Here is a 26,188-nt window from a genome sequence, read left to right as displayed (position 1 = left end):
AAGGAGGGCTTCTTGGCAGAAGCCCACCAAAAGGACAAACAAAGGATCCCCGACCTGGGTTAGGAGTTTGGAGAAAGTCACGAGAAAGAATTTATATAAAAGTTCTGGCAAATAAAACCTACCGGAGTAAAGTTAATATAAAAATAAACCAGCGGTATGTTAGAGGCTGTCAATAAATGTGGTAGCCTCGAGCAATGGGAAAATCCCATTGGGAAATATTTGCGGTCGAATATTTTCGGTAGTAACCACTGCCACCAGCCAGAAACTTTTGAGAGGGACTGTACGGTACCCTCTCGAAAATGAGCATAAGGGAAAAACTATTAACCCTTGCCAGTACCTCCATAGTAAGATGGGCTGTACTGGTTTTGTTCATAAAGAGTGACTAGTAAAGTCAATGGGGACTTTACATGCGCTGGGAGACAGTTGTCAGTCCCAGGGTATGGAGTCTATGTTTGGGGGTCGCTACGACACCCCTGTATCACTGCACGGAGGGTGCTGTGTAACACATGTGGATAAAGATGGTTCCTATGAGGGTGAGAAAAACCCCATAGACATTAAACACGAAAAATACCCTAGAACACACATAGCAAAAAACACCTAAGAGTGGGAAAAAGAGTCTCACTCTTAGCAGGAAATAAACAAACCTTTCAAATCCAGCAAAGCTGCTGGCGGACTCTATAGGTAAGGGAAATTAGCCATAGAATGAGAATTCTCCCCAACAGTGAGTAGTAGTGTGGAGTCAAGAGTGGAAATAGAGTGGTGGGAGGAGTGGTAGTATAGAGGGAGGAGTAGCAGTAATGTTGCAGGAGGAGCAGCAGCAGTGCAGAGGAGGTGGGAGTAGTAGTGTAGAAGAGGTGGGAGTAGCAGTGGTGTTGAAGGAGGAGTAAGTGTAGGTTGGAGAGGGGAGAGAAATACTAAGAGTAATAGAAAGTAAGCTCAAAGGGGCGAGGTACACTTTAGAGAGCAAAACATTAGAGGGACAGAGGAAGAACTAGGCAGAGAGAGGAGAGACAGCGAGTAGAGTGGGAGGGAGGAGAGTAGGAGGAGCAACGGAGAGTGACAGAGAGACATCGGGAGAGGAAGATCAGAGCACTTAAGGACCAGGAATGTTGAAGATCGGGGTGTCTGGAAGGCACAATGCTACCCCACATCTTGGCGAAACTGTTACGTAGCAACAATAGATTGGGAGGATAGATCGATCAGTCATTTGCTTGTAGGCCATCATCTAAAGTTGGACATACTTTAGACAGTAGGGGTTAACGATCACTAGACCTTCAGGAAATCAAAATGAAGACCCTCGAACCTCATTTATTTGGGAGGTGGTGTGTTCTTGAGGTCAAAGGTGACAGTGTCTAGAGGCAGCATTGCCCACAGTGATCAATAGAAAAATGGGTGGGCAGTGGGGAAGGTTGAACATTTACAGCCATGAGTGGGTGGGATAATCACCCAGATTCCACACACAGTGCCTGTAAGTGTCACCATTTTTGTTCTGAAATCTGCATGGCCTGCAGTAATTTAAGTTAGTCCTTGGTTTCATAAAGCAGTGGAAGTTAAAATTTGCCTCTGCTGGTAGAAACATTGCTGAAGTTAGAGGACAGACATAATTAAAAACGTTACCCAGTATTCTCTCTGGATAACGTAAGACAAACACTACATAATAGTAATAGTCTTTCTGGAGCAATTATCCAATTAGAATGACATGGAATTCATAGTGTGCCATCCAGTGGTTGCTTGGAGTATTACCAGTTGTTTATTGCAAAGTAACATATAGGCATGACAGGGATGTTCAGGGTATGCCATCCATATTACATGTTTATATCTTGCTTCATGGTGATTTTTTCCTGCTTCTAAAAACTGCAATACTAGTATTACCCAATGGAATAGTATTCAATGTATCAACCTTAAGATGATGGGCCTAATTAGCACTGCTTGTATTTGAACCTGAGAGGCTTAACAGAAATGTCTTGTGGGAGCACTAAACTCACTGAACTATCATGCCAGCAGTGTGTGTAAGATTCCAGCAGCCAAAGTACCAAGAAATGAGGAAAGACTGTTAAATGGGATTCTGTGAGCAAGATCTTGGCGCCAGTTTAGGAAACTCTGATTTTACTTTCTCTCTTATGGCATGTACCATCAGTCCCTTTACATAAAAGGAAGAGTCATGCGAAGCACTTGAAATAAATAATAGCTGAACAAGTCAAAGAACATAAATGAACATAATTAATATAACGTGCTAGCATTTTAGCAACTGAGGTAAACTCAACAGTGACAATTTTTGCTCCTGACATTGAAGAGAAGCTTATCAAGATAACAACAAGGCACGAATTTGTAACACAGCTCAAGAGGAGGCATTACTGAAGCACTGTCTGACATACATACCTTGCTTGGCTGACAGCACTCCTGTCAGGGCACTGCTACTTGACCTGCTATTCGTCTTGGAATTCTTCCTCCTCTCCAAAGCATTCTATTGAACAGAACAATTGTTTTTTTCAAAAGTAAAAGGTGTACAGTGAATAAGACAGCGAGTAACAGGTAATTCATTAAAGATATCAACCAAGACCAACCATATGTGTGTCTCTCTTAAAACCAATTAAGAGAATTATTGGAAAGAAGAAGCTACTTACCACAGTAACTATGATATTCAGAATCATGCATTATGTATATCACCAATTTAGTACATCTTGCCCTACAGCTTTAACGAAACCATGAGGTCATGGGAGTATGAATGCACCACCCTCCTGTGTAAACCTGGCCTCATACCCTCAATATCTCTATATATTTAAGCTTTAGCTGGCCCTCACTTTCTTTGTTTTTCAAAGAAAAAAGTGTGCTACACAAACCGTGGGACACCATAGCATAAAACCTTCGATGGCAATAGCCACATATCACAATCTCATATATAGAATCTCCTCACCACATACCCACATGCTTGCAGGAGGCAATTTCCCCACCTACCATATTCCGAATAATGAGAAAAATAATAATACATATTATCTATAGACCTTTATGCCTGCTTTCTTTACTCCTCTAGGCACTGTAAAATAGATTTAAAAGTACTCAATGTATAGAAGTCAGCCCTGCTGGGATTTGAACCTGGGACTACGGGATTCTCACAGATCTCCAAAGTGAGGAGATAACATGCAAAGCCTCCCTACAAGAATGTTAACTGAGTACCGTTAAAGGATCTATGTGAAATTAGAACACCCTAGTGGCGTTTCCACAATCCTGATTGGTCAATCTGCGGGCTATACGAACTGGTATAGCCTGCAGATTGAATATAACCCAGAATTTAATTGATTTTGGTTACCGCCGCACATTAAAAAAGAAGTACTGCCTTGCATTATATGAAAGTGTTTCTCTTCATGAAGCTGCGTCCCATTTCGGAACTTAAACAGTGAAAGTTTGGGTTGCAGTGTTGCCAAGGAAAAGTTAACTCCGAAAATAGTTTAGTTTTCATCAGTGCGAGCGTGACTGACGTGGCACCCTCATGGAAGGTAAGGAAATGAAAGCTTAATGCTTAAGCTAATAATGTATGTGCCACATTGCTGGGTGAGCAGACAAAACATAGCTCAGCCCCGTTGTTATGGTTGAATGAAGAGGTGCGGCTCCTTTAAGAAGGAAGAGCACGCCAGGGAGGGAAGAGGGCGGAAGGGGAGGGACACAAGGGGAGTTCGGGCAGTTAGAGTTTGGAAAGAATAAAGAGAGGTTGAACCTGTACATGGCTCCAGTCCTCATTGAGTGAGAGCATGCACAAGTGAAGGCCGTGAAACAGAAGCCAACAACTGGCGACGAAGCCGCATCCACAACATGCTGCAGGTCGGGCGTGAAAGCCCAGCAGGACAACAGAAGGGCCGCCGCATCCACGGCATGCCGCAGGGTGGGCGGAAGAGCCCAGCAACGAAGGAAAGAAGCCGCCGCATCCGCGGCGTGCCGCAGGACGTGCAGAACAGCCAGCAGCAGCAAGACAGGACAGGACGGGCAGAACACCCAGCAGCAGTGGAGCGGATAGCCATACCGCAGCAGAGAGGGGCTGCTGGAGTGAATACAGACCCATCAGAAACGAAGAAGCTGCGCCACGAGAGACGGGAGCTACGATACCTGCCAAGTACTCAGAACAGTGTGGAGGAGGAGGGGGCCCGAAAGTACGCACACCTACGCACCAGCAGTGAAGTCGTCAGAGGCCCGGATGTAGCCCGATAAGGAAACTGAGTGCCAGTAAGAAACTCGCCCCAACCGTGCGGCAGGTCACCCTGAAGGCCCCAGATCAGTGCGCACCAGCCTTCCCATCACACGACATAGAAGGCCAACCTCTGGGACCAACAAAAGGCCCATTTGGCATAATAGACTGCCATCCAGGCCCAGCAGCACGTGGCCAATAACCCCAAAATCCCACGTGGCAAACACAGAAACCCGTCAACCTGCAACAGCAGCCACCCAGGCTTGTCACACAGGGAACAAACAAAGGAAATAAAAGGAGCATGCGCCAACGCTGGATACTAAACAAAGAACAGAACGCAGGCAGGAGCACCCACAAAAAGGGACCAATCTGACTGCGGCCCCCATTTGAATACTGCTACCAGCCCCGACAGACCGAAGGGCTAGTTACAGGCCTTGCCACACCCAGCAATACACCGCGCCCACAACCAACGATGTTGGCACAAGATCACCACGCCACATCACCTCGAACTGAATTACCATGACCGATCAGGCACAGGTGGCCGCTGACGCTGGGGCACTCCCAACTGCCAATGCTTGTCCCGCATCTGACGCCAGCCTCATGAGACAACCCAACCCATTTACCCTCAATCCGCACCACGATCAGGGACAAAGGTGGGAAGAATGGGTTGAGGAATTCGAAGACTTCGTAGGTGCCATCGGAACACAGGATCCTCCCAACAAAATGAGCATCTTCACGAATGTGGCAGGAAAAGAAATCAAAAACATAATACGAACAAATCTACCGCAAGAATGAGACACATATCAGCACCTTCTGGAAGCCATCAATAGAAAGCTGGTAGTAACACCCAACAGACACTATGAAAGCTATGCCTTTAACCAATGCACCCAGCTAGCTCATGAATCCATAGGCGAATTCATCATCTGCCTTCAGAGGAACATTCTGAAATGTGATTTTGCCAACTTCAACGATGACGAAGCAATTAGACTGCGAATAATCAAAGGGTGCATACCATCAATGTTCAGAAAGCACCTCCTGAAAAAACCTCTATCCCTCAAAGAAATCCATGACCGAGCAAGAATATATGAACGGATAGAAGTCCAAGCCGCGGCCAGTGAAAATCCAAAAAAGGGGGACATCATCGCGGCCATGACACCGTACACCAGGTACCAAAGTCCACAGAATCGGCAGCCCTTTAGAAGCTCCCAACAACGACCTCAAAGTGACAGGCAATGCTACCGATGCAGGTTTGAATACCCCCACAGAGGACCATGCCTTGCAATTGGCCAAAGGTGCATGTGCTGTGGCCAAGAAAACCACTTCCAAGCCATGTGCAAAGAACAACTCCCTGAAACGGGATCTGGCCGCCAACAAAATCCACAAAATCCCAGCCGACACCCGGAACCACAAAGAGAACAACACGACCGGCGGCCAGCTGAGAGAGGAATGACATATCCCACAATGGCCCATCAACGCCCGAACACCGTAAGAGCCCTAGAAGGTCTACAAATCGAGCCTGACAGGAAACCACATGAACTGTATGTCTACCAACACTATGACCAAACTCGAAAGACCACCCTGGACGAGGCCTACACCAGGGGACACGCAACAACCCAGGAACAAGAAAGTAGCATGACCTTTACTGCACCAGACTATGACCCATACAACAACTCACCGCCAAGGACACTAACCGCAGAAGACCAATACCCCCTATACCTGCAAGACAGCTATGACAGAGAATATGTCAGACTCCCCAGCATAAATACCGACAAGACGCCTGCTTCCAGAGTGACGGTACGAATGGGGAACACCCGGAACCAATTTGTTGTCAACACCGGGCTACTGTCAACGTGATGAACGAAGAACTTCACCACACAATAGCGGATCTTGACCTTCTATGCCAGTAGAAAACACAAATCTTCCAGTGGGGAGCAGCACTACCCCTGATATCCAAAGGCCAATTCCTCTGTGACCTGACCCACAGAGGCCTCACCGTACCAACGACAATACATGTCATCCAGAGCCCCTCAGTGGTGTGTTGCCTCCTCGGCTACAGGACAGCCAGAGCCATGGCACTCATAGACCTACAATACGAACCAACAGAAATAATAAAAGGCTACCCATCGGACTGGCAAGTTGTCCTGGCAGTAACCTGTTGGCCCATCGACAAAGACACCCTCAAAACCCGCTTCCCCAAACTATTTAAAGGAGTAGGAATGCTCAAAAACTGTCATCAAATTACACATTGACCCCACAGTAACATTGGTACCACAACACCCCCGCAAAGTGGGGTTCCACCTCCAAGCACAAGTGTCCAAAGAACTACAACTCTTACTTCAGAACGACATCATTGAGCAAGCCGAAGGACCCACACCCTGGGTATCCCCCATCGTAATCGTCCCCAAAGACAACGGACGACTGCGCATATGCGTCGACATGCGCATTCCCAATGCGCCATCCAAAGGGAAAGACATCCCGGACCAAGCCTAGAAGACATGCTTGTCAGACTAAATCAAGCAACAAACTTCTCCAAATTAGACCTTAACCAAGGTTACCACCAGTTCATCATAGATCCAGCCTCTCGACCAATTACCACCTTTGCCACACACGTGGGGCAATTCAGATATAAACGACTTAACTTCAGCATATCCTCAGCCGCTGAGATCTTTCAAGAAACTATCAGACGACTGATATCATCGGAAGTCAATGCCTTAAATTACAGCGACGACATCCCTTTGGGAAAACCCAAGAACAACAGGACAGGGCACTCCTCGCAGTATGCAAGATTCTACAAGATGCCAACCTAACACTCAATGGCCCCAAATGTGACATCAACAAAACCAGCCTTAGATTCTTCAGACACATATTCTCCGATAGAGCCATCACAGCCGACCCTGACAAAATAAAAGCCATCAGTGACCTTCACGCCCCCACAACCACAGCAGAACTATTGATATTGCGCACAGTACCTCCAAAATTATGCCACCACCACTGACCCGCTTCGGACTCTCCTCAAGAAGGACACCCCTTTCAACTGGGACTCACGGTGCCAGACAGCCTTCCAGACCATCAAAGAAAGCCTAGCAAACCACCGTCAACTAGCCTACTTCCACCCCGAATAGGACACCATCATCACAGTTGATGCCAGCCCAGTAGGCCTCGGTGCCAAATCTGGCCCAAACCAGCCCTGGAGGCAGAACTCAACAGGCAGTAGCAGCCTACGCCAGCACAGCCCTATCCCGAACCGAAAAGGCCTACTCACAGGCAGAACGAGAGAGCCTAGCAGCTGTGTGGGCCTGTGAAAAGTTCCACCACTTCGTAATTGGTCGAAGATTCACATTGGTCACAGACCACCAGGTCTTACTGTCCCTATTCGGGAACTCTAAAACGAAAATGCCCCCCGCCCCCGAATAGAATGATGAGGCATAAGACTCCAGGAATACAACTACACCTTAATACACAAACCAGGGGGAGATGCCAACCCAGCTGACTACTTGTCAAGACACCCAACAGCGGACAACGACGGCTCACTAGTCTGTGAAGCGGAAGAATACATTGCGTACCTCTCCACCAATGCCATGCCTCTTACCATCTCAATAGAGGTATTCGCAGCCAGAAGCAGGGCCGACCCCACCATCGCAGCTGCCCTACACCTCTCCTGCACGAACAAATGGAAAAACATGCACGGGAGAGGCAATGGAGGGGAAGGACAAGAAAGACCTAAGCCGCATAGCCAAGATACACTCATAACTAGTAGCCACAGACCAAGACATACTACTACGAGGCAACCAACTGGTGGTTCCAAAAGATCTCCGGAAAACATTAGTAATAATAGTCCAGGAAGGGCATACGGGAATCGAGAACACTAAGAAAATTCTAAGAAACCACATATGGTTCCCTTATATGGACATCATAGTGGAAGACATCCTAGCTCACTGCGGACCCTGCCAACAAGCAGCAAAAAGGACAGACCCAAACCTGATGCAGACAATACCGCTACCGGAAAGACCCTGGCAAAGGGTTGCAATAGACTTTTATGGACCTCTAGAGGAAGGAGGATACCTGCTCATGGCGATCGACGCATATTCACGATTCCCATTCGTCAAGCAGGCACCATCGACATCGTTCTACGAGGCAGCACACATCAAAGATGAACTATTCAGCGAATGGGGCCTTCCAGCAATCGTAAAGACAGACAATGAACCTACATTTCAGGGACGCAAATTCACAAAACTGGCAGACCACCTCGGCTTCCACCACCAAACAATCACGCCGCTCTGGCCCCAGGCCAATGTAATGGTGGAGCGCTTCATGGCTACCATAAAACTAACACGACAGAAGGCCCTTGCAGATCAAATGCCACGTCCACAAGCAATCTGCCGAATACTTAGGAGCTATCGGAATACCCTGCACGATGCGACAGGACAAACACCGGCTGAACTAATGATAAAATACAAACCTCGGACCCGTATTCCCCAATGGGAAGACTATACCCAGAACAAGATGCAGCCATAAGGGAACGAGACACTGAAAAGAAAGCACATGCCAAAGAATGGGTCGACAACAAAATGAAAGCAAAAGAATCGCAGCTCGAGGTAGGACAGACAGTCCTGGTTCGACAAAGACAACTAAGCAACACAGACACACGCTACAGCCCAGAGCCCCGAGTGATAACTGCTGTAAAAGGGTTCATGATAACAGCTACGGGAGGACCAGGCGAGATAACCCGAAACGCATCATTCTTCAAAAGGCTGTACCTTGAGGATCCAGAAACACCAGAGCCCACAACAAAGGACCTTGAACCTGAAGAAAGTGCAAGCCCTCCGATCGAAACAGATGGTGAAACCAGAGAGTCCCCGGGCAGACCACAAAGAATAAAGCGGAGAACCGCGAGGCTCTACGAGCAAATATAGACCACCAGCTTTCATGTTAAGCACGGGGTAGATGTTATGGGTGAATGAAGAGGCACAGCTCCTTTAAGAAGGAAGAGCACGCCAGGGCGGGAAGAGGGCAGAAGGGGAGGGACACAAGGGGAGTTTGGGCAGTTAGAGTTTGGAAAGAATAAAGAGAGGTTGAACCTGTACATGGCTCCTGTCCTCATTGAGTGAGAGCATACACGAGTGAAGGCCGCGAAACAGGAGCCAAAACCCGTCATGAACGTTAACAAAATGAAAGGTTTCCTTTAAATTCCGTTAACACTATCTGCCGCATTGCTGTCTGAGCATAGTCAGTAAAGGAAAACTTTCTTTTCTTCTCCATAGCAGCGCAATACAAGCGCTCCAAACAAGGAAACAGAAACATCTACAAACCAAAGTAAACTATCATTACATAGTGTCCACCTGCTGAATGTTAAGTATACACTTGTTTTCGTGGTATATAATTTAATTATATATTTACATTTAAAACTATTAACTTTGTCCCTGCATTACTCTGCCAGATTTTTTTTTAAAACTGCTCACACATGCAGTTGCTTTCCATTTTCAAACACTCCACCCCAATGCTAATTACCTCCCACTACCCTATAAAAAAAGCTGCAACCCAAAAACGTGTGTAGAATAGCAGCTTCCACTTTCTACTCCTACGCTGTGTGTATGTTTCCTACAATGACAGAAACTAAAATAAAACTTTTTCTTTACAAAACTACCATTTACACCCTATAACCCTTTTCCCAATAAAAATGTATTTCTAACTTATTCATTAGTCTTTCTTTTTCCTAATTTAATTAAACACTGAGGGTGTTCTAATAGTTTTATAGACCTGCAGCAAGGGCCGTACCGGGCGTTATGATCCCTCATACCTCATTAACTCAGTATTCAGGGCCCATAACGCCCGGTACGGCCCTCGCTGCAGGTCTATGAAATGTGGTTTTATTTTGTAGTATTTAAATAAAATGGTTGTCTTCATAAGTAAAGCATTGTATTTGCAATTTGGTTGAACAGAAACAGGTTTAACATGAGCATGCATTAGATGTAAATGTTTTTTTCTTTTAGAAAGTGGAAGGAATTTTCAATGTTTTCGCTTTCTCTTTTGTGCGTTAAATAGATTTTTGCAGTCCAAAAAAAAAGGTCCTCGTAGGAAGAAGCTCTTGTTGAAAAACATATGGCCTGGAAATGGCATTGTTGTTTCCCTGTCTGCTTCTGAAGACAGAATGCAGTCAATATCGATAGTTAGTGACTGCACTCTACACATTTGGATTGGCTGAGAAGAGGTCAATAACGATCTCCAAGTTCTAATAGTAATTAACGTGTTAAGCCCATTGAGGTGAGAAGGGCGTTGGGACTACTGCTGTTTGTGCTGTTTGCCTGGTTGCTTGGCCGCTGGAAGGAAAGCCCAGAATAACGCTGTTGTTTAAATTGATTACATGAGTTCTGGGCTGAGCGAGAAAAGGCACTACGGCTGCAGAAACATTCCATCTGTAAAGAAAAATCAATCTCTCCTGCACCCATTATGTGGTAATGCAAAGTGACGGTAAAACTCTGCTATACTCATCTGTTGGAACTCTACAGTGCGGGGGGGGACGGACGGACTCTGTTGGCTCCTTGAGCTATCGGGCGTTCTTCGGCCTGTTAGTGCTCGCTGTTTGAGTGTTGTAAGGTGTACCCCAACTCATCTATGCAACTAGCTTTTTGCATACAAAATCTTTTTTAGATCTATGTAACGGTGGGGTATTGCGAGGTACCCTCTCACCCCGGATTTGTCTTTTCTATTTCGTGATTTTTAAATTTTGATTATTAACTGCTTGAGACACTGTTGTGGCTTTTTCCCATATTGGAGTATTTTATATTTGACTGATAGTGGTTGTGCGGTCTTATCCTAACAGTATTGTGTCTTTGAACAGTTCATCCTGGAACACGTGTTTAATAGTATTATATATAAAGATCTATTATAGATAGAGATCATGCATTCTTTTTATAATTTCCATAACATATGGAATATTGAAATTAATATATACATTTTTAAGATGTTAAATACATCCACTTTTTATTTATTGTGATTTTATTATATTTATAAATAATTATTGGTCTCTCTTTTTTATTGTTTATTTTTGTGTGATAATTTTTAGATAGGTGGCCTTTAATTATTTCAGATATTATAAGGCTCACAAGTAAGCTAGTTTCTCTCATAGGACAGTAGACCTATTGTGCCTTTTTCTTCATACTCTGAATTATTAAAACCATCTTTCTTTGAATACCTGATCTTGGTTTTTGGTCACCATTTTCATTATTAGGAAATGGCTCCCAAACTGAGATGAAATAAAAATGGAAAGAAGAAGGGCATTAAAAATAATTCTACTACTATTATTCCTAAGGCCAATACTCCAGTTTTGAAAGATACCAGGAGTAAAAAGGATAATACTACTCTGGAGCAGCCTAAAATATCAGAATTTTTGACAAAAATAGATCTGGTCAAAGATTTTTACAAAGAAAACATTACACCTACGCCCGGAAATAGTTCTATGATCGATAACAACTCTCTATTAAATCTTTGCCATGACTTCCAACGCCATTCTATGTGTCTTCCAACAGGCTCAATTTCACTACAGCTTGAGAAAAGTGCTGAAGTAACCAATAGTATGAATAACATTATTGGCACAAATATATCTATAACACCAGATTTGGAAAAGCTGGTTCAAGATGATAACTCTATATAGGCTGGAGATGATATAAAATCGTCTTGGAATTATTCTGAGATAGCTGATGAGAACATGTTAGAGTTGTGATGAAAAATTGAATTTCTCATCACAGTAGACCTATTGTTGGGTATTTGCACCAAGTTTATAAATGAGCAACCAATAGTGAAAGATCTTGTAATTCTGGTAAATGAAAATATGAAAGATCTGACTAATGTGATACCCATGGAATGGCAAAAAGTTAAGAATTTAGCTGATGAAAATGGCTCCATTACTGAACAAAGGGGAGAGTTGAGTGAGCTATGTATTTTGGCAAATGAAGTAGTTGTAGAATTGAGTTGTAATGAAGCAGATAAAACAGTCATTGCTGTTAAAGAGATAGCATTAGAAATTGATAAAATGGCCGAAATAGATAACGAGGAACCCTCAGGACAATCTCAAGGCCATAAATGCAGATTACATTGCAAAAGAAATTATAAAAAAGGTTCTAAAAACAAAGGTTAATCAGGCAAAGCCAAAAAGAAAGATAATACTAAAAAGAACAGCTTGGCTTTGGCAGAAACCACACCTAAGGATATAGAATGCATTGAAATTGCAAACAGATTAGAATTAAATGAAAATAATTTAGAGAAAGTTAGTGTTGTAAATAAAACTAAACCAAAGGAAAAAGTTATGTCAAATTGGTTGATAGACAACAGTAAACCTCCCACAGGTTATAGTACCTCAACTTAATGAGGACATCATTGACATCGAGGATAAAAGTGTACCGGCTGATAAAAATAACTCTGAAGAAAAAGGAGAGCTAACTGTAAGATTCTTGGATATCCTGGTGAACCCTGAAAGGTGTTACCTTAAATCTAGGGACAGGGATATTTAAAATATGGAAATGTAAAGATTGGCCATGAGTAAAAATAGCAGGGATAATGAGTTATGTATCCCGGAAGTGAATGTGGATAAACACTTATTGGCAAGAAATAGAGGAACACGTATACAAATTATGGAAAAGAACTCCTAGAGAAGACAGTCCTTTTCTTAATAGACAATGGGTACCGGAACGCTTAGGCAAAGTGCCACAGTTACATTGTATCAAATCCTCTGCTATTGAAAGAGTTATACTAGCTGAGGTTGGGAGTTGGAACAATTGGACGATTGTGCAATTTGGCACAGCTTGAATTGTTGAACTCCTTAGAAAACACTCGGGGGAGATTTGGAATAATGATTTTGAAATCATCATGTGCCATAACCTAGAGGATTTTAGTAATAAAAGTAATAGATCGTTAGGTGTTGACACCACATTAAATGTAGGTCCTGAAAGACAAATTAAATCAGCGATATGGACACCTGATGAGAACTATAGATTAGAAAACTGAGATGAGGAATCCACAATTACTATAACATTGTGGAATAGTAGAGGTTTCAGATTCAGCAGGAAAGTACACAATTATTCAAAAACAGCAAAATATTTCTGCTGCAAGAGATGTGGGTCATGGGAACCATAGTTATGGATGGCTAAAACATCTTGATGAAACCAGCTGGAGACAAGGGTAGACCCATGGGGGGGCCTCTGTATTGGTGCAAAATCTCTCTTTAACATCAGAAAATATGAAAAACGTGATGTTTCAAGCTTGGTATTGAGTGTTATTATAGAAAATATTTTCTCTGCTAAAGACCTGTTACAGTACATGAGCCTCAAGGGAACCTCCATGCTGGCCATTGCAGAGCTACAACCCTGCAGATACGTCGGAAGCGGCGGCACTGCCGTGCGGCTTGATGTGTATTGTGGATTTCCAGGTCCCTTACTCTAACCGGCGCGGCTCAGCGTTCGCGTTCAGCTCCTGTTTTGCGTGGCTCCCCCGCGGCCCGCGAGGAGGATGCGACTGTGGTTGGGTGAACCAGGAGCTCCCACCACCGAGAGTCGGTGTCCGGGGGTCAAGATCGGTGCGGATGCCTGGCGGTCGTGTGCCTGGCTTGCGGATCGGGCAGACACGCTCCAGCGTTGGATGCGACCCGGCGGCCGGTGAGAGAGATATGCTGGGTTTGTTACTCAGGCCCCTGTGGGCCACTCACGCTGCTGGTGTTTTCACATCTGTGGAAGGAACATCGCCTCTTAATCACGCATATATCAGGGGGACTTCCATCATCCAATCCTAAGGAGCCAGGAGTAGCTCCTTTCTTCCCCTATCTGTAGTACGTAAAGTCCCACTAATCAGTTTGATATGGAATTGGAGCAGGCTGGCCCTGCACCCTCCCTATCTCTTGAACAATCTATTCTCGATCATTGGCCTGACTTCATGGCCAGTATCGCCAAAGAGCTGCTGCTATGTACTAGCCCCTTCGATTTGGGACTCCTAGTGAACTCTCTTAGTAAACTTGTGGGGGGTCCAAGCTCTTTGAGCAAGAACATGGCTTCACAAACTAATGATTATTTTTTCCTACATGCTGGAACTGGGACATATAAACTGGATAAGGCCTGTCAATTCAATCCTCAAAAAAAGCTATTAGATAAGGCCTCGCAATCGGACCAATGTGTTACGGTAGTTCAGACACCACTCAGTGCTCCGATTAATAAAAGTAGCGCTACTACAAAGTCCCTCATCGTCTCTCCGCTTGTGGAACCAGCTGCTGCTTTTTCAGCAGTGGCAAAGAAATTGGGTCAAGAAGCCCACAATCAACCGAATGCTCCTCCGATTATGGGCTCCTCCCAGAACCTGCGTATTAGAAAATGCCGGATGCCTAGGATAGAAGATACGAACTTTCAGGTTTTTGTTTCAGACCCGAGAAACTTGATCATCACCAATATTAGCAAGGTCGAGGGGCATGAACCCAAAGAAGCCTCACTTCTTAAAGTCTTAGCCTGGCTCAGACAAAGAACAGGGCCGGGTGTAGTCAGGCTATCAGATCTTAAAATCCTCCCTAGGTTGGACTTGAGAGACTGGAATACAGATGACAATAAAGATTGTGTCTTGGTGGGGTGTGGGTCCAGCTCCCTACCTGCCTTCCTAAGACTATGTAAATATATGCCTAGGTGATCCACTGGTTGTAACTTGGTTATTTGATCATTTATGCGGTTTTAGCCGGTTCTCTATGTTATGTTTTTCTGTTGCTTGTTTTTGTAAAATGTTTACGATATATTTCCCTTTGCTCAGTCTTGTTCCTGTTCCAAGAGTTGTTTGTATTGTGTGCTTTTTGTTTGTATGCGCCCTTAAGCCCTTGGGTACCTGGTGCGCAATAGAAATAATAAACATAAACATAAACATACTTCTTAATGTTTACTGTAGGCCGGGAGGGAATGACTTTGAGGAAATGGAAAAGATCATTAGAGGCACTATTGATGGTTTGCTAGTGGAATCACCTAATGCGTATGTCATGCTAGTGGGAGACCTGAATTGTTATTGCGATGAGGCCTTAGTAAAAATGGCAGAATGGGCAGGCAAATGTGGTAATTATGAGACTACACCTCCCACAATTGTATGGAATTTGGGTGTTGGAACAAAAAAACTCTGTACAAATCAGAAAAGGTATTGCTTGGTTGAATTTATTTCAGAATTGGGATTTAAGTTTTTTTTAGAACCCTCTAATAACTGTGAGCTATAGACTTGATTATATGTTTATTGATCATAGTCTTGCAAGCATAATGAAAAGGTCTGAGCATTTCCCAACACTACATAGTGACCACAGTCTTTTAAAATGTATTTTTGATGGACATGTGGTAAGAGAGGATTGTGATGGAGAAAGTTTGAATGTTCAATGTAATGGTACAGCAAATCGGTTATGTTGGACGGAAAATAATCTAACTAAATTTGATGAGATGTTTGACATCTTACCTATAGAAGGACAGGAGATAGCTTTAAATGGATTAAAGATGATTGGGTATCTTTTGACCATGCTGATGAGGACAAATAACCGAAACATTTTGACCCAAATAAAAGGTAATACATTAAAGAGACATAAAAACCTTTACGATTGTCTGATCCAAGAAACGAAAATGCTGCTAAAGGCGGATATAAATAAAATTAAAATAGACTTGTACATCCACAATATAGAGAAAATATCAGCCATTAGAAACGTATGAACTAAATATAAAAATTGGCTTAGGGCGCATAAGAGCTTTATACAAAATGCAAATTGGAGAATGACCCCGTGTCTGTGTCGAACCCATGATTAAAAAAAATGTTGGTATCTGTACAGGCAGTATCTCACTGAGGAAACTGATTCCGATGTTAATACTATTTCTTTAGACACATGGAAGGAGTATATTATCAAAAATTACTTTGTAGAAAATCTGCCTGATGTTAGACAGGAACTAGGGGTGGTTGGAGAGGACAGGATCTTTCCCTTTGGTCTAAATAACATTCTAGAAATTATAAATAAGATGAAAGCGTCAAGGGCTGCTGGCCCGGACAAACTTGCAAACATTGTTATTAAGCGTAATCCACTGAAATGGGCCGAGATATTGTTAGAATTATATCCACAAATCTGGAAAAGTGGAAACATTCCTGAGAGTTGGAAAGAAGGGCTATTCATTCCTATTTATAAAAAAGGCAATAGAAATTGTCCAAATAATTACTGATTACTCGCTATGGCTGACTCCAGTTGTAAGATTTTTTGCTCACTCTTACTTATTATCATTAATAGATGGATTAAAGACAATAGACTTCTCTCACCCTTCCAGACAGGATTTACCGTAGGTTTAGGTACCCTATGTAATATGATAGCTCTTAATTGTGTAATTGGGGAGACATGGAAAAATAAAGACTCTATGCTTGTTTCATAGACTTTTCCAGAGCATTTGATTGCGTTTTTAGGGACAAGCTATGGAGTAAGTTAGCATGTTGGAAAATGAACCCACTAGTACTGCATCTCTTGAGGGAGATATATAGAGAGACAACCGTTACTATTTGTTTCAATAAAGGAAAGACTAGATCTCTACCCAGACTTACTAATTTGGGATTGAAACAAGGGTGTGTCACCTCTCCTGTGCTATATAATTTATATGTAGCAGATATGGGGGTTAGATTTGATAATATAAAAAATGTCCCACCAAAGAACAGAGGGTGCCACGTTAGTTGGCTGTCTTATGCAGACGATACTGTGTTGATGGATAAGACCCTGATTGGCCTTCAGAGGTCACTGGATGCTCTACAACAGTACACTGCAGAAAACAATCTGAATATAAATGTTGGGAAAACTAAAATAATGATCTTCAGAGAAAGAAATGGAAGAGTAAGAAGCAGAAATACCAATGGAAGATTGACACCCAAGTGATAGAAATAGTAGAAGTAGATCCGTATCTAGGCATGCTAATTTGTGAAAAACCAACTCTTAAATACTATCATGAGATGAAAGAAAATAAAGTCTCCAAAAAATGAAATGTGATCAGAGCATACATTGCCTCTAAGGGAGGATATTTGGTGGAAGGCCTACTGGAAATTTATAAGAGCTGTATTGTCTCGGGCGCTCTATATGCTTTGGAATCACTAACATCTAGATTCTTGGTGGATCCAGATAAAATCGAAAGGAAATTATGGAGACCCGCATTGCGATTGCCCAAATCTACCCCCATAGCAGCTATTAGATGCAAACTGGGCTTATTTCTCTCATCACATTATGGAAAATGAATTGCTGTAAAGACCTTGTCTCAGAAGGAAGATAGCCTGTTGAAACTGGTTGGAATCTGTATATCAAAGTTAGATAATAATAATTATTTTTTTGAAAGACCTATTGAAGTCCTTGATGAGTTTCCTAAACAAAATCAATTTAAACAAACCTACCTTCAGAGGTTGTTGAAACAGGATATTTATTTAAAATTTTGAGAAGAAAAGCAACACAGTGGGATATGTGTAAGAACCTAGATCTACCTGGTAATAAGAAACTATTTACCGAATATTGCCTACAAAGAACAGAAGTTTCCAAGCCTAGAAGCTACCTTATTAAGGTAGATAATGGGGAATTGTCTAGATTTATTTTGTTATTGAGATTCAACCTTTTGCCCTGCCTTGAGTATGTGGGAAGCTGGACAGGTATACCTAGAGAGAAAAGAGCCTGTAGACTGTGCCATGATGCGGTGGAAACGATTAGTCATTTGCTAACAAATTGTGATAAGCTATCAGAGGTATACTACAGAAGCTATAAAGATCTAACAGGTGATGTAAGAATGATAACAACAGATCAGTTTTGGTCTAGTATTTATATGGCTACCCCTCTTATGTATGTTAGTGCTGCATACTATATATGGAAAGAGATTGTCAAAAAGTGGGTGGAAGCCACAATAATATCAGAGTAAAGTATCCGCTGCTTTTTGGTTTTTTGCTTTTTTGCTTTAAATAGATGTCAAATTGATCCTTACTCTCCATGTTGACCATAGGAGAAGAGTTCGACTGAATATACTATACAAGATATGTGTTTAAAGACTATGGGGGTTATTCCGAGTTTGGAGGTAAGTAACGGTCCTTACCGGCATGGCGCAAATAGCGCGTCTGTACAGTCATTAGTCCGCTAATAGAGGATTATTACGATTCGCGGGCACAAGCTTTGCGCCATACCAGTAAGGGCATTACCGCCATGCCGTTAAAGGCACGAAATATGCCCTTAGCGGCATCATGCATAGCGCAGATAGCACTACCGTCATGAACAAAAGCGGCAATAGCGGTGACCGCTAATAGCAGTGACTGTAATTAATGGTCACCGTAAATAAGCGAAACCGGAAGGAGCGTCATCGCACAGGAACAGGAAGGAGCACGGCGGCCATCTTTAAAAACACAATCCATTGCCATCCTCACCACACAGGACCTGTTGGACTCTGCTGTTGTTCAGAAAACATTGTACATACACACCACTATGCCCAAGGGCCTTAAGAAGGGAGCTGCCCACCTGCGCAAGGAGAGATTTAACGAGGATGAGATGGAGATGCTGGCCAGGACACTGCAGGAGCATGCTGGTATTGTCTTTGCAAAGAGCATGAAGAGGGAGGCCATACTAAAAAAAAGGAGATCTGGGCACTTGTGGCACAGAAAGTCAGTGCTGTGGGAAACACCCCACGAACCACCAAAGACTGCTGTAAGCGCGGGGACGACTTCCGACTCAGAGTGAGAAACATTCTCTCAGTCAACAGGAGCCAGGCAATGGGAACAGGAGGAGGACCCAGCTCACCCAACAAGCTGACCCCATGCGAGGACATCTGCGCCAGCATGATCGGAATGGAGGGGATAGAAGGTGTTGGCGAGATGGAGTCTGGCGCCACAACATCGGCCGATGGAGGTGAGTGTCCTAAGAAAACACTCTAATGCCGAGTCTGATGAAAGTCAACCAATATGTCAGTCCAAAGAGCCAGCCATGGTGCAACACACACACTCCCAGCGGACGCATCACAGACACATGCAGATGCCTGCAGCAAGGCAATGCCGTACCTGACACATACCACACAAAGATGTAAATGCCATGAGGCACACAGCATGCAGGCCCCAACAAAAATGCATGTGAGATAGCATAGCTCTTGGCCAACATGAGTGACGCCGACGTATGCCTCCATAACGGACCCATGTATCAAAAAACGTGCTCATCCATACTCAAATGCCCATTACCCTAAATTGTGTGGATGATCAATTGTCCAAATGTATGTATGATGCCTATCAAAACATCACTCATGCCGTCCCTCTCTTCGACCCCCACAGGCTCTGACCATGACAGTGATGGGCAGGACGCAACCCCCGCAAAGACCACATCCCGGAAGAGGTCCCGGGATGGTGCTAACCGCCCTTCGACCTCGAAGGGACAACCCAGGGGCAGCAGTGCACCACCAGGCAAGACATCCCAGGTTGGCAGTACACCAGTGCCGCCAAGGGCCGAGGCACCACCACCACCCATTGGCCATCCTGAGGAATCAGGCAAGGCACCACCGTCTGAGGAGTCCAGTTTGGCTGGGGAGGCGGCAGACACAGCACCCCAGGCTGTGGAGGACCCACAGGATGACATTTGGGTGCCCGTTGAGGATGATGCATCTGAAGTGGTTCGCACGCCCAGTCCACCGGCATCCCCCCAAATATAATCCCTCGAAACTGACCACGCCACCGACCCCTCCCCCCCCCGGAGCGGTCTGGGCAGGAGCAGATGGAAGGGCACTTCAGTCCCATATTGCTGAGCATTGAGGCTGCGCAGGAAGAGCAGGACAGCCAGGGACCATCAACCTCCACAGGAGCACCCGCAGTGCCGCAGCGGTCAGAACAGCTGATTGCCCTTGTGCAGCAGTTTGTCGAGGACAATACACTGGCTAGACAGGAGTGACGGGAGAACTTCGCGTCTCTAAGCAGGTCATCATGGAGAACACTGCCTCCATGGCCAAAATATTTGCCGAAAACACCAGCCGCCTCTGCGAGGAGGTCTCCGCCCTCCGCCAGGTACTAGGCCGCATAGCCGATGCCATGGAGGCAGGGCATCCGGCTACCCAATCCGAGCAGGCAGCCACTCCGTCATCATCTAGCTCAACCCAGACGAGCCCGCTCCGCAGGTCAGCACGTATCCTGCGCCGGCAAGACATGCCGCCACCTGGATCAGGGAGTGCGAATTGATAGTCAGGGCAACCTCATGTAGGCATTGGAGACTTGATGGGACATGTGTGGGGGAGTTGTAGGGGGAGGGTGTGTGGGGGAGTTGTGGGGGAGGGGGAGGGTGGTGGGGAGTTGTGGGGGGAGGGGGGTGAGAGTGTGTGGGGGAGTTGTGGGGGGAGGGGGATGGGGTGAGGGTATGTGGGGGAGTTGTGGGGGATGGGGGGATGAGGGTGGTGGAGGATTTTTGCACTTTCGTTATCATTGTTACATTTAATACACCCGTTGTGTGAAAAGAAATACTTGAGTGGACATTCATCATTGCACATGTGTCATTTATTCATATACAGTGCATAGTGTACATGTACCCCCACACCCAGTGCCCTCTGTCCAACTATCATGTCACCCTCTGCAGCCATGTGTGTTAGAAATATTGTGCAATCACAGACTGGCGCACAGCACGTCCCTCCTGTGCATCGGCACCGCGATGATGTCCAGCCACATCTTCTTCATCCCCTTCATCATCACCAGGTGGTAGCAGTTCAATGTCTGGGGGCAGGGGCACGTTCCGGCAGATACACATATTGTGCAGCAAGACACATGCCATGATGATCTTGGCCACCATCTCATGCCTGTAGAGGAGTGCCCCACCCGACCGGCTAAGGCAGCGAAATCGTGCCTTCAACATGCCAAAGGTCTGCTCAGTGACCACATGGGTTTGGGTGTGGGAACGATTGTAGTCCTCCTCATGCCTGTTCTGTGGGTTTCGGACAGGGGTGAGGAGCCACGGCTTCAAGGGATAGCCACTGTCACCTGCATGGGAGGCAACAAAAAGTACATGTCAGTCGAATCATGATGGACAGCTGTACTGGTCACACATGCCTGCAGATTATCGTTGGTCACATGCACATGTCCCTGGATGTATGCACACCATTTTCATGCCCTCAATGTGGCCTGTGCCATGGACTAATGGTGTGAGTTTCACCTTCAAGATGTTACATGGTGTGCACTGACGTCTAGTTGCGCATGCATCGTGTACGCATCCAGCTGTGTTTGTGTCAAATTTGTGATGTGTTGTGTTCTGTGAGATTGATTTACAGGGAGCGTTGGCAGTAGTCTGTGCAATATTAGGCAATCAGCACTGGTTTTTCACATGGTGACATGCAGCATTCCTATGAGTGTGGCGGCCCTGTGTCAGACAGTGGATTCCCTTGTTGGTTCAGTTCAATGCAGTCCCAGGGATGCTTGTCCTGTGTGGTGATTTGCTGGAGACGGCAACATAGTGCATATGCACTGCATGCTGCTGGATGGCGTTACGGAGGGTGAGGTCCGCCGATGAGTGGTGCACGTGTTGTGGGATGTGGGGTGGTTTACTGTTAGTCATGTACTGATAGGTGTCAACCTTACTTCATTCCTATGGGATTTGGGTGTCATGTACCGTTTGTGATGCTTTGGGGCACAGTGTTCGGTAATGTGCAGATCGTGCAGGAACATCACCATTGACAGCATGGCGTTGTGTGCATCTCTACCCCCATTTCAATCCTGTGTGCCAGTTATGCAACTTACCAAGCAGCCAAGCACGTCGTCCAGCATGTCGCTCCATGTAGCGTGGAGTTCCGCAGGACCATTTAGTCATGGGTTGATCCAGGATATCGGGCACAACAATGTGTGATGATCTTGCTGGCGTCGCATACCATCTGCACATTGATGGAGTGGTATTGCTTGCGGTTGCGGTACACCACCTCCATGACATGCTGGACCACCATCTCCACGTGGGTGCAGTCGAGGGCACCTACACAATTTGGCATGCCTGCCAGTGCATGGAAGCCAACTTTTGTATCAAAAATCTCCTGGGGAGTCCGTGGTAGGGATATGTAGTCCCTTGTGGGCTCGAGGAGGGCATCCAGCACCTGGTTCAGAATGCGAGAAAATAAGGGTTGTGATATGCCATGCATGTGCCTCACTGTGTGCTGGTAGGTGCCTGTGGCAAGGAAGTGGAGCACAGACACTACCTTCAGTAGAGGGGGGATGGTGGTGCTTATTTCAATGAGGCTGACAATGTTGTTGTGTATCATGTCCACAATGGTGGTGATGGTGTCCCAGTCCAGACGGTACAGGGTGTGGATCTGCTCAGGGGTTAGGTTGAGAGGACTGGCTCTGATGCGAGGGATTGGGGGCTGCCTGCGTGGTAATGCTGGCTGCACTGGTGGGGCATGCTGGGCCTGTCTCACCCTCCTTCTCCTCCTGCGTCTCCTCTGTGGTGCCGACTGTTGTTGTTGTTGTTGCTGGTGTGGCAATGCAATCATGTCCTGCAGCTCCAGTAATGCTACTACTATTGGAATCATCTTGGTGTGGGAGGGGGTGTGGTGTGTGGGTGTGCTCCTTTTGTACTGGGCCAGACTCCATTGCCTCCACCTGTGCTGATTGTGTGCACCTGTGGCAGTTGGGAACACTGCACATGGCATTTTATGGTTGGTTCGTGATGCCGGTATTTACGGCATGCCGGTAACCACTTTTAACGCTTTCATGATGCCGGTATTTGCATGTCCATTTGACTTGTGGTCTCCAGTTCACGCCATGTCGCAATTGCCGGCATAGTGGCCCGCGTGCCCGCGCCCATACCGCTATTAGAGGCACCGTACTTTACGATGCCACTAATAGCGGTTTGGCTGGTCAGAATAGCCCGTAGCGGTAAGCGATGCTGGTAATCCTTTACCGGCATCTTTTTTCCCTTACCTCCAAACTCGTAATGACCCCCTATGTATTTTGAGATATCAATTTTAAATAGAGAAAGACTATATTTGTATTTATAACTTGAACTTTGGAAATGTTTGTGGTGGTTTTAAATTCTGCAAATTTTGTATATGTATTTGCATTTGCAATTGTGATTATGTGAGACCCATTGTTATGCAAATTAATTAGATGTACCGCTGATCAAATTTTGAATTATCGGTACAGGATTGATTCACATTATGATGCATTTATATAAGACTTGTACAAGATTTGATAAGATTTATACAAGATTTAATTTTATATTTTTCTATATGTGATTTTATAAACATGTAATGAATGAATTTGGATACGTGTTTAGGGTTTTAATTAACCAATGCCACTATAAATAAATACAGAATAAAAAATAGTAATTATAGCCATGCATTTTCAAAACCAAAATTAATTATCAGAATGCAAAGTGAAAAAACTGTTCTAAATGAACTACTCACACAAGACAGAACCGGACATTTCTGCTGAAATGTTACTTCCTAGATTACATGCCTTAATAGCTCCGAGGTAATGAGATTTCCCCCAAGCTGCATTAAAACAAAACATGTATTTATTTTTAAAAAACTGCAGTATACAGAGTACATCATGCGGAACAGACTTTAATGTCAAACAATCAACCCAAAGAGAAAATAAGGCCCCACAGTGTTAAACTCAACAAAAAGCACTAAAACACATCTAATGCACTGTACCATGCACCGCACTAAGATATTCAAGGGCAAATACTGTGGACCAGCAGTAAACCTCTTACGCTTTCAAACTCTTCTAGATGAGCCTGGCAGGGTTCAAGTGAGCTCTGGTTTTACCTTCCCAATGAATCCACAGGAGCAATTGCCCGTCCTGAGGTGAGGCACATGTTATAAGAGGCAAAGCACAACTTTTCCTCATCCCTGGACTCAGTAAGAACAGAGTCAAACTGCCCACATGCACACAAAATGAGTCCTTCCTGGAGGATGGAGTACCCGAGTGCTCCCAAGTCAATCCGCTGAGCTGCTGATAACACCATGCTTTGACCCCCAACGATCTTCAACTACATCTTTTCTTTTAGGCCTGGGGATACTAGGGAACATCATTCGTCCATGTAAAGCAGTGCAACGCTACGACTACTCCGAGAGATAACGAGGAGACAGTTGCCATGCATACAAACATGTCCATTCCAATTCAGAGATGCCCTTTTAGTGCTAGTTTGTCATTGCATTTTGGGACTTAAGATTCCTGCTTAATAATGAGAAGAGAATATAAGAAACAGAATGTGAAGAAAAGACCATAACTCAGCTCTCGAATGGAAAAGGGGAAGATTGATATGTATGTATTTGCAAATGCAGCAACAGGTCCCGGAAACGTGGGTAGTTGTGAAAGATTGTTACACTCAACCTGAAGCATCTGTGCTTCCTACAAGCTACCCTCATGGTCAGCACATATGGCATTATAGCCCATGCCATTCGGGAGCTCTCACCTAGTCCTGTTGTTCACTTTACATTCTAGGGCCTGTAGTTTTACCAGTCTCATGATAAATCAATGTTTACATGTCCCAGAAAACAACGAATTAAATAGGATCAAATTCACACCTCTCCAGTGGAGTATGTTGGCATGTATGGTTCAGGTGCCGTACAATCCAACCCTACCTCTCTGCTGTGCTTCCACGTCACTTCGACTTCACTAATGATACCTATATGTTAATGGAAATTGGCTCACAATATGCAAAACAGAGCACAGTTTGATAGTGAAAGTTTAATATTAAAAAATAAAAAAGTATACTTATGTGCATTGGTGTAAAGCATCATTAGCTTTGACACAAACATGTTTTATGCCTTTTTTATAACTTTCTTGTATGTACTGGGTTTAACCACTTGAAAGGTCATGCTATTGATACAGGAAATGGTCATCTTTGATGTTTTTGATATATTCAAGGTAAAGAAGAGGCAACATGCTGATCAGTAAGGTCGGTCATGGGATCGACTTTTTTTGGCCGAATTACCTTTTGCCAAATTTATGTTTTTACTGTTTGTGCCGTTTACTACTTCAAAAAGGAGGGGGGCACCCCCCTACACTCCTTCTCATCTACCTCCCCTTTCTACATACCTAACCCAAACCCACCATCTATTTTTCTTGCAGTACAAAACAGTATAAATGCAGCAAATTGTAATTCGGCCAATGATGGGTGTCAACAAAAGTGTGGACTACCTAATCATGATATTCTGCACACGAATAACAGGAAATAAAACAGGCTGCTGACCCTAATGACCCTTAAGTGGCATCCATGGACGTATGTACTTTGGGAGGAACTGAGATTCCTATCAGGTAAACCCCATGTTGCTTTGTTGATCTATGCCACACTGATGCCAAAGGGTGATCCATATGTGAGGTTGACGCAGGTCCTCAAAAGGAAGTGACATATGAAACACCCTGTACTCCTGTATTAAATAATCATCACTGGGCTGGTGTGTCAGTGGGTGCAAAGCCAAGATTGTGTGCATGGCTTACTGGACACCACAGAAGATGTATGTTAAGATGGATTTCTAGAATCCGGCCTGGTGGAGAGATTTTAGGAGGTGACCTTAGTTATGAACAGAGAGCTCTGAGAGTTCAACCAAAAACCCAATCAAGGTACAAATGGATGAGCAGTTAAGGCTTAGTCTCAAGAGAAAATGACTGGGTTCAGGGGCCCTCTATGAGTTCACACAGTGAAGAACAGAATCATTCAATTTAGACAGTCAGTTCTAAAAATACAATAATTTATTTTTGGCCTCATCAACATACTGGAAAATGAATTTTCTTTTTCATTAAGTGTTTTTGGCTATACAAAAAAACCCTTTGCACTGTATGATCAATTACATAAAAATAGAACAGAAATACAGAAACGATGTACACAGCTAAATAGTTAAAAAGCAGTTTACATATTACATATTAAAACCCTAAAAAATAAATCAGTGGTATGTAGTATGATTTGTCCTTGGTTACAATATTCTAACACAAGTAAAAACATGTAATAGTTGCATAGACATATTTCCAGAGAGTTAAAATATAGGCCTATAGGCCTAGGATACAGAGCCAAAAAGTGCA

General features: G+C 44.4%; 1 protein-coding gene across 4 annotated transcripts in view; it reads right to left on the bottom strand.

The window, feature by feature from the left end:
* The window catches only part of CCDC149 (coiled-coil domain containing 149), a 647,083-nt gene that overhangs the window by 277,569 nt on the left and 343,326 nt on the right, over nt 1-26,188 (bottom strand). For all 4 annotated transcript variants that reach the window (XM_069631872.1, XM_069631871.1, XM_069631874.1 and 1 more), the window contains exon 8: nt 2,380-2,464. In XM_069631872.1, coding sequence (XP_069487973.1) covers nt 2,380-2,464 — 85 coding nt within the window. The remainder of the gene's footprint in view (nt 1-2,379; nt 2,465-26,188) is intronic.

This window comes from Ambystoma mexicanum, chromosome 6q (genome assembly GCF_040938575.1).
Source record: "Ambystoma mexicanum isolate Mex_15411 chromosome 6q, UKY_AmexF1_1, whole genome shotgun sequence".
Lineage (NCBI taxonomy): Eukaryota > Metazoa > Chordata > Amphibia > Caudata > Ambystomatidae > Ambystoma > Ambystoma mexicanum.
The sequence above is the reverse complement of the archived record's forward strand: the minus strand, read 5'-3'. Positions and strand labels throughout refer to the sequence as shown.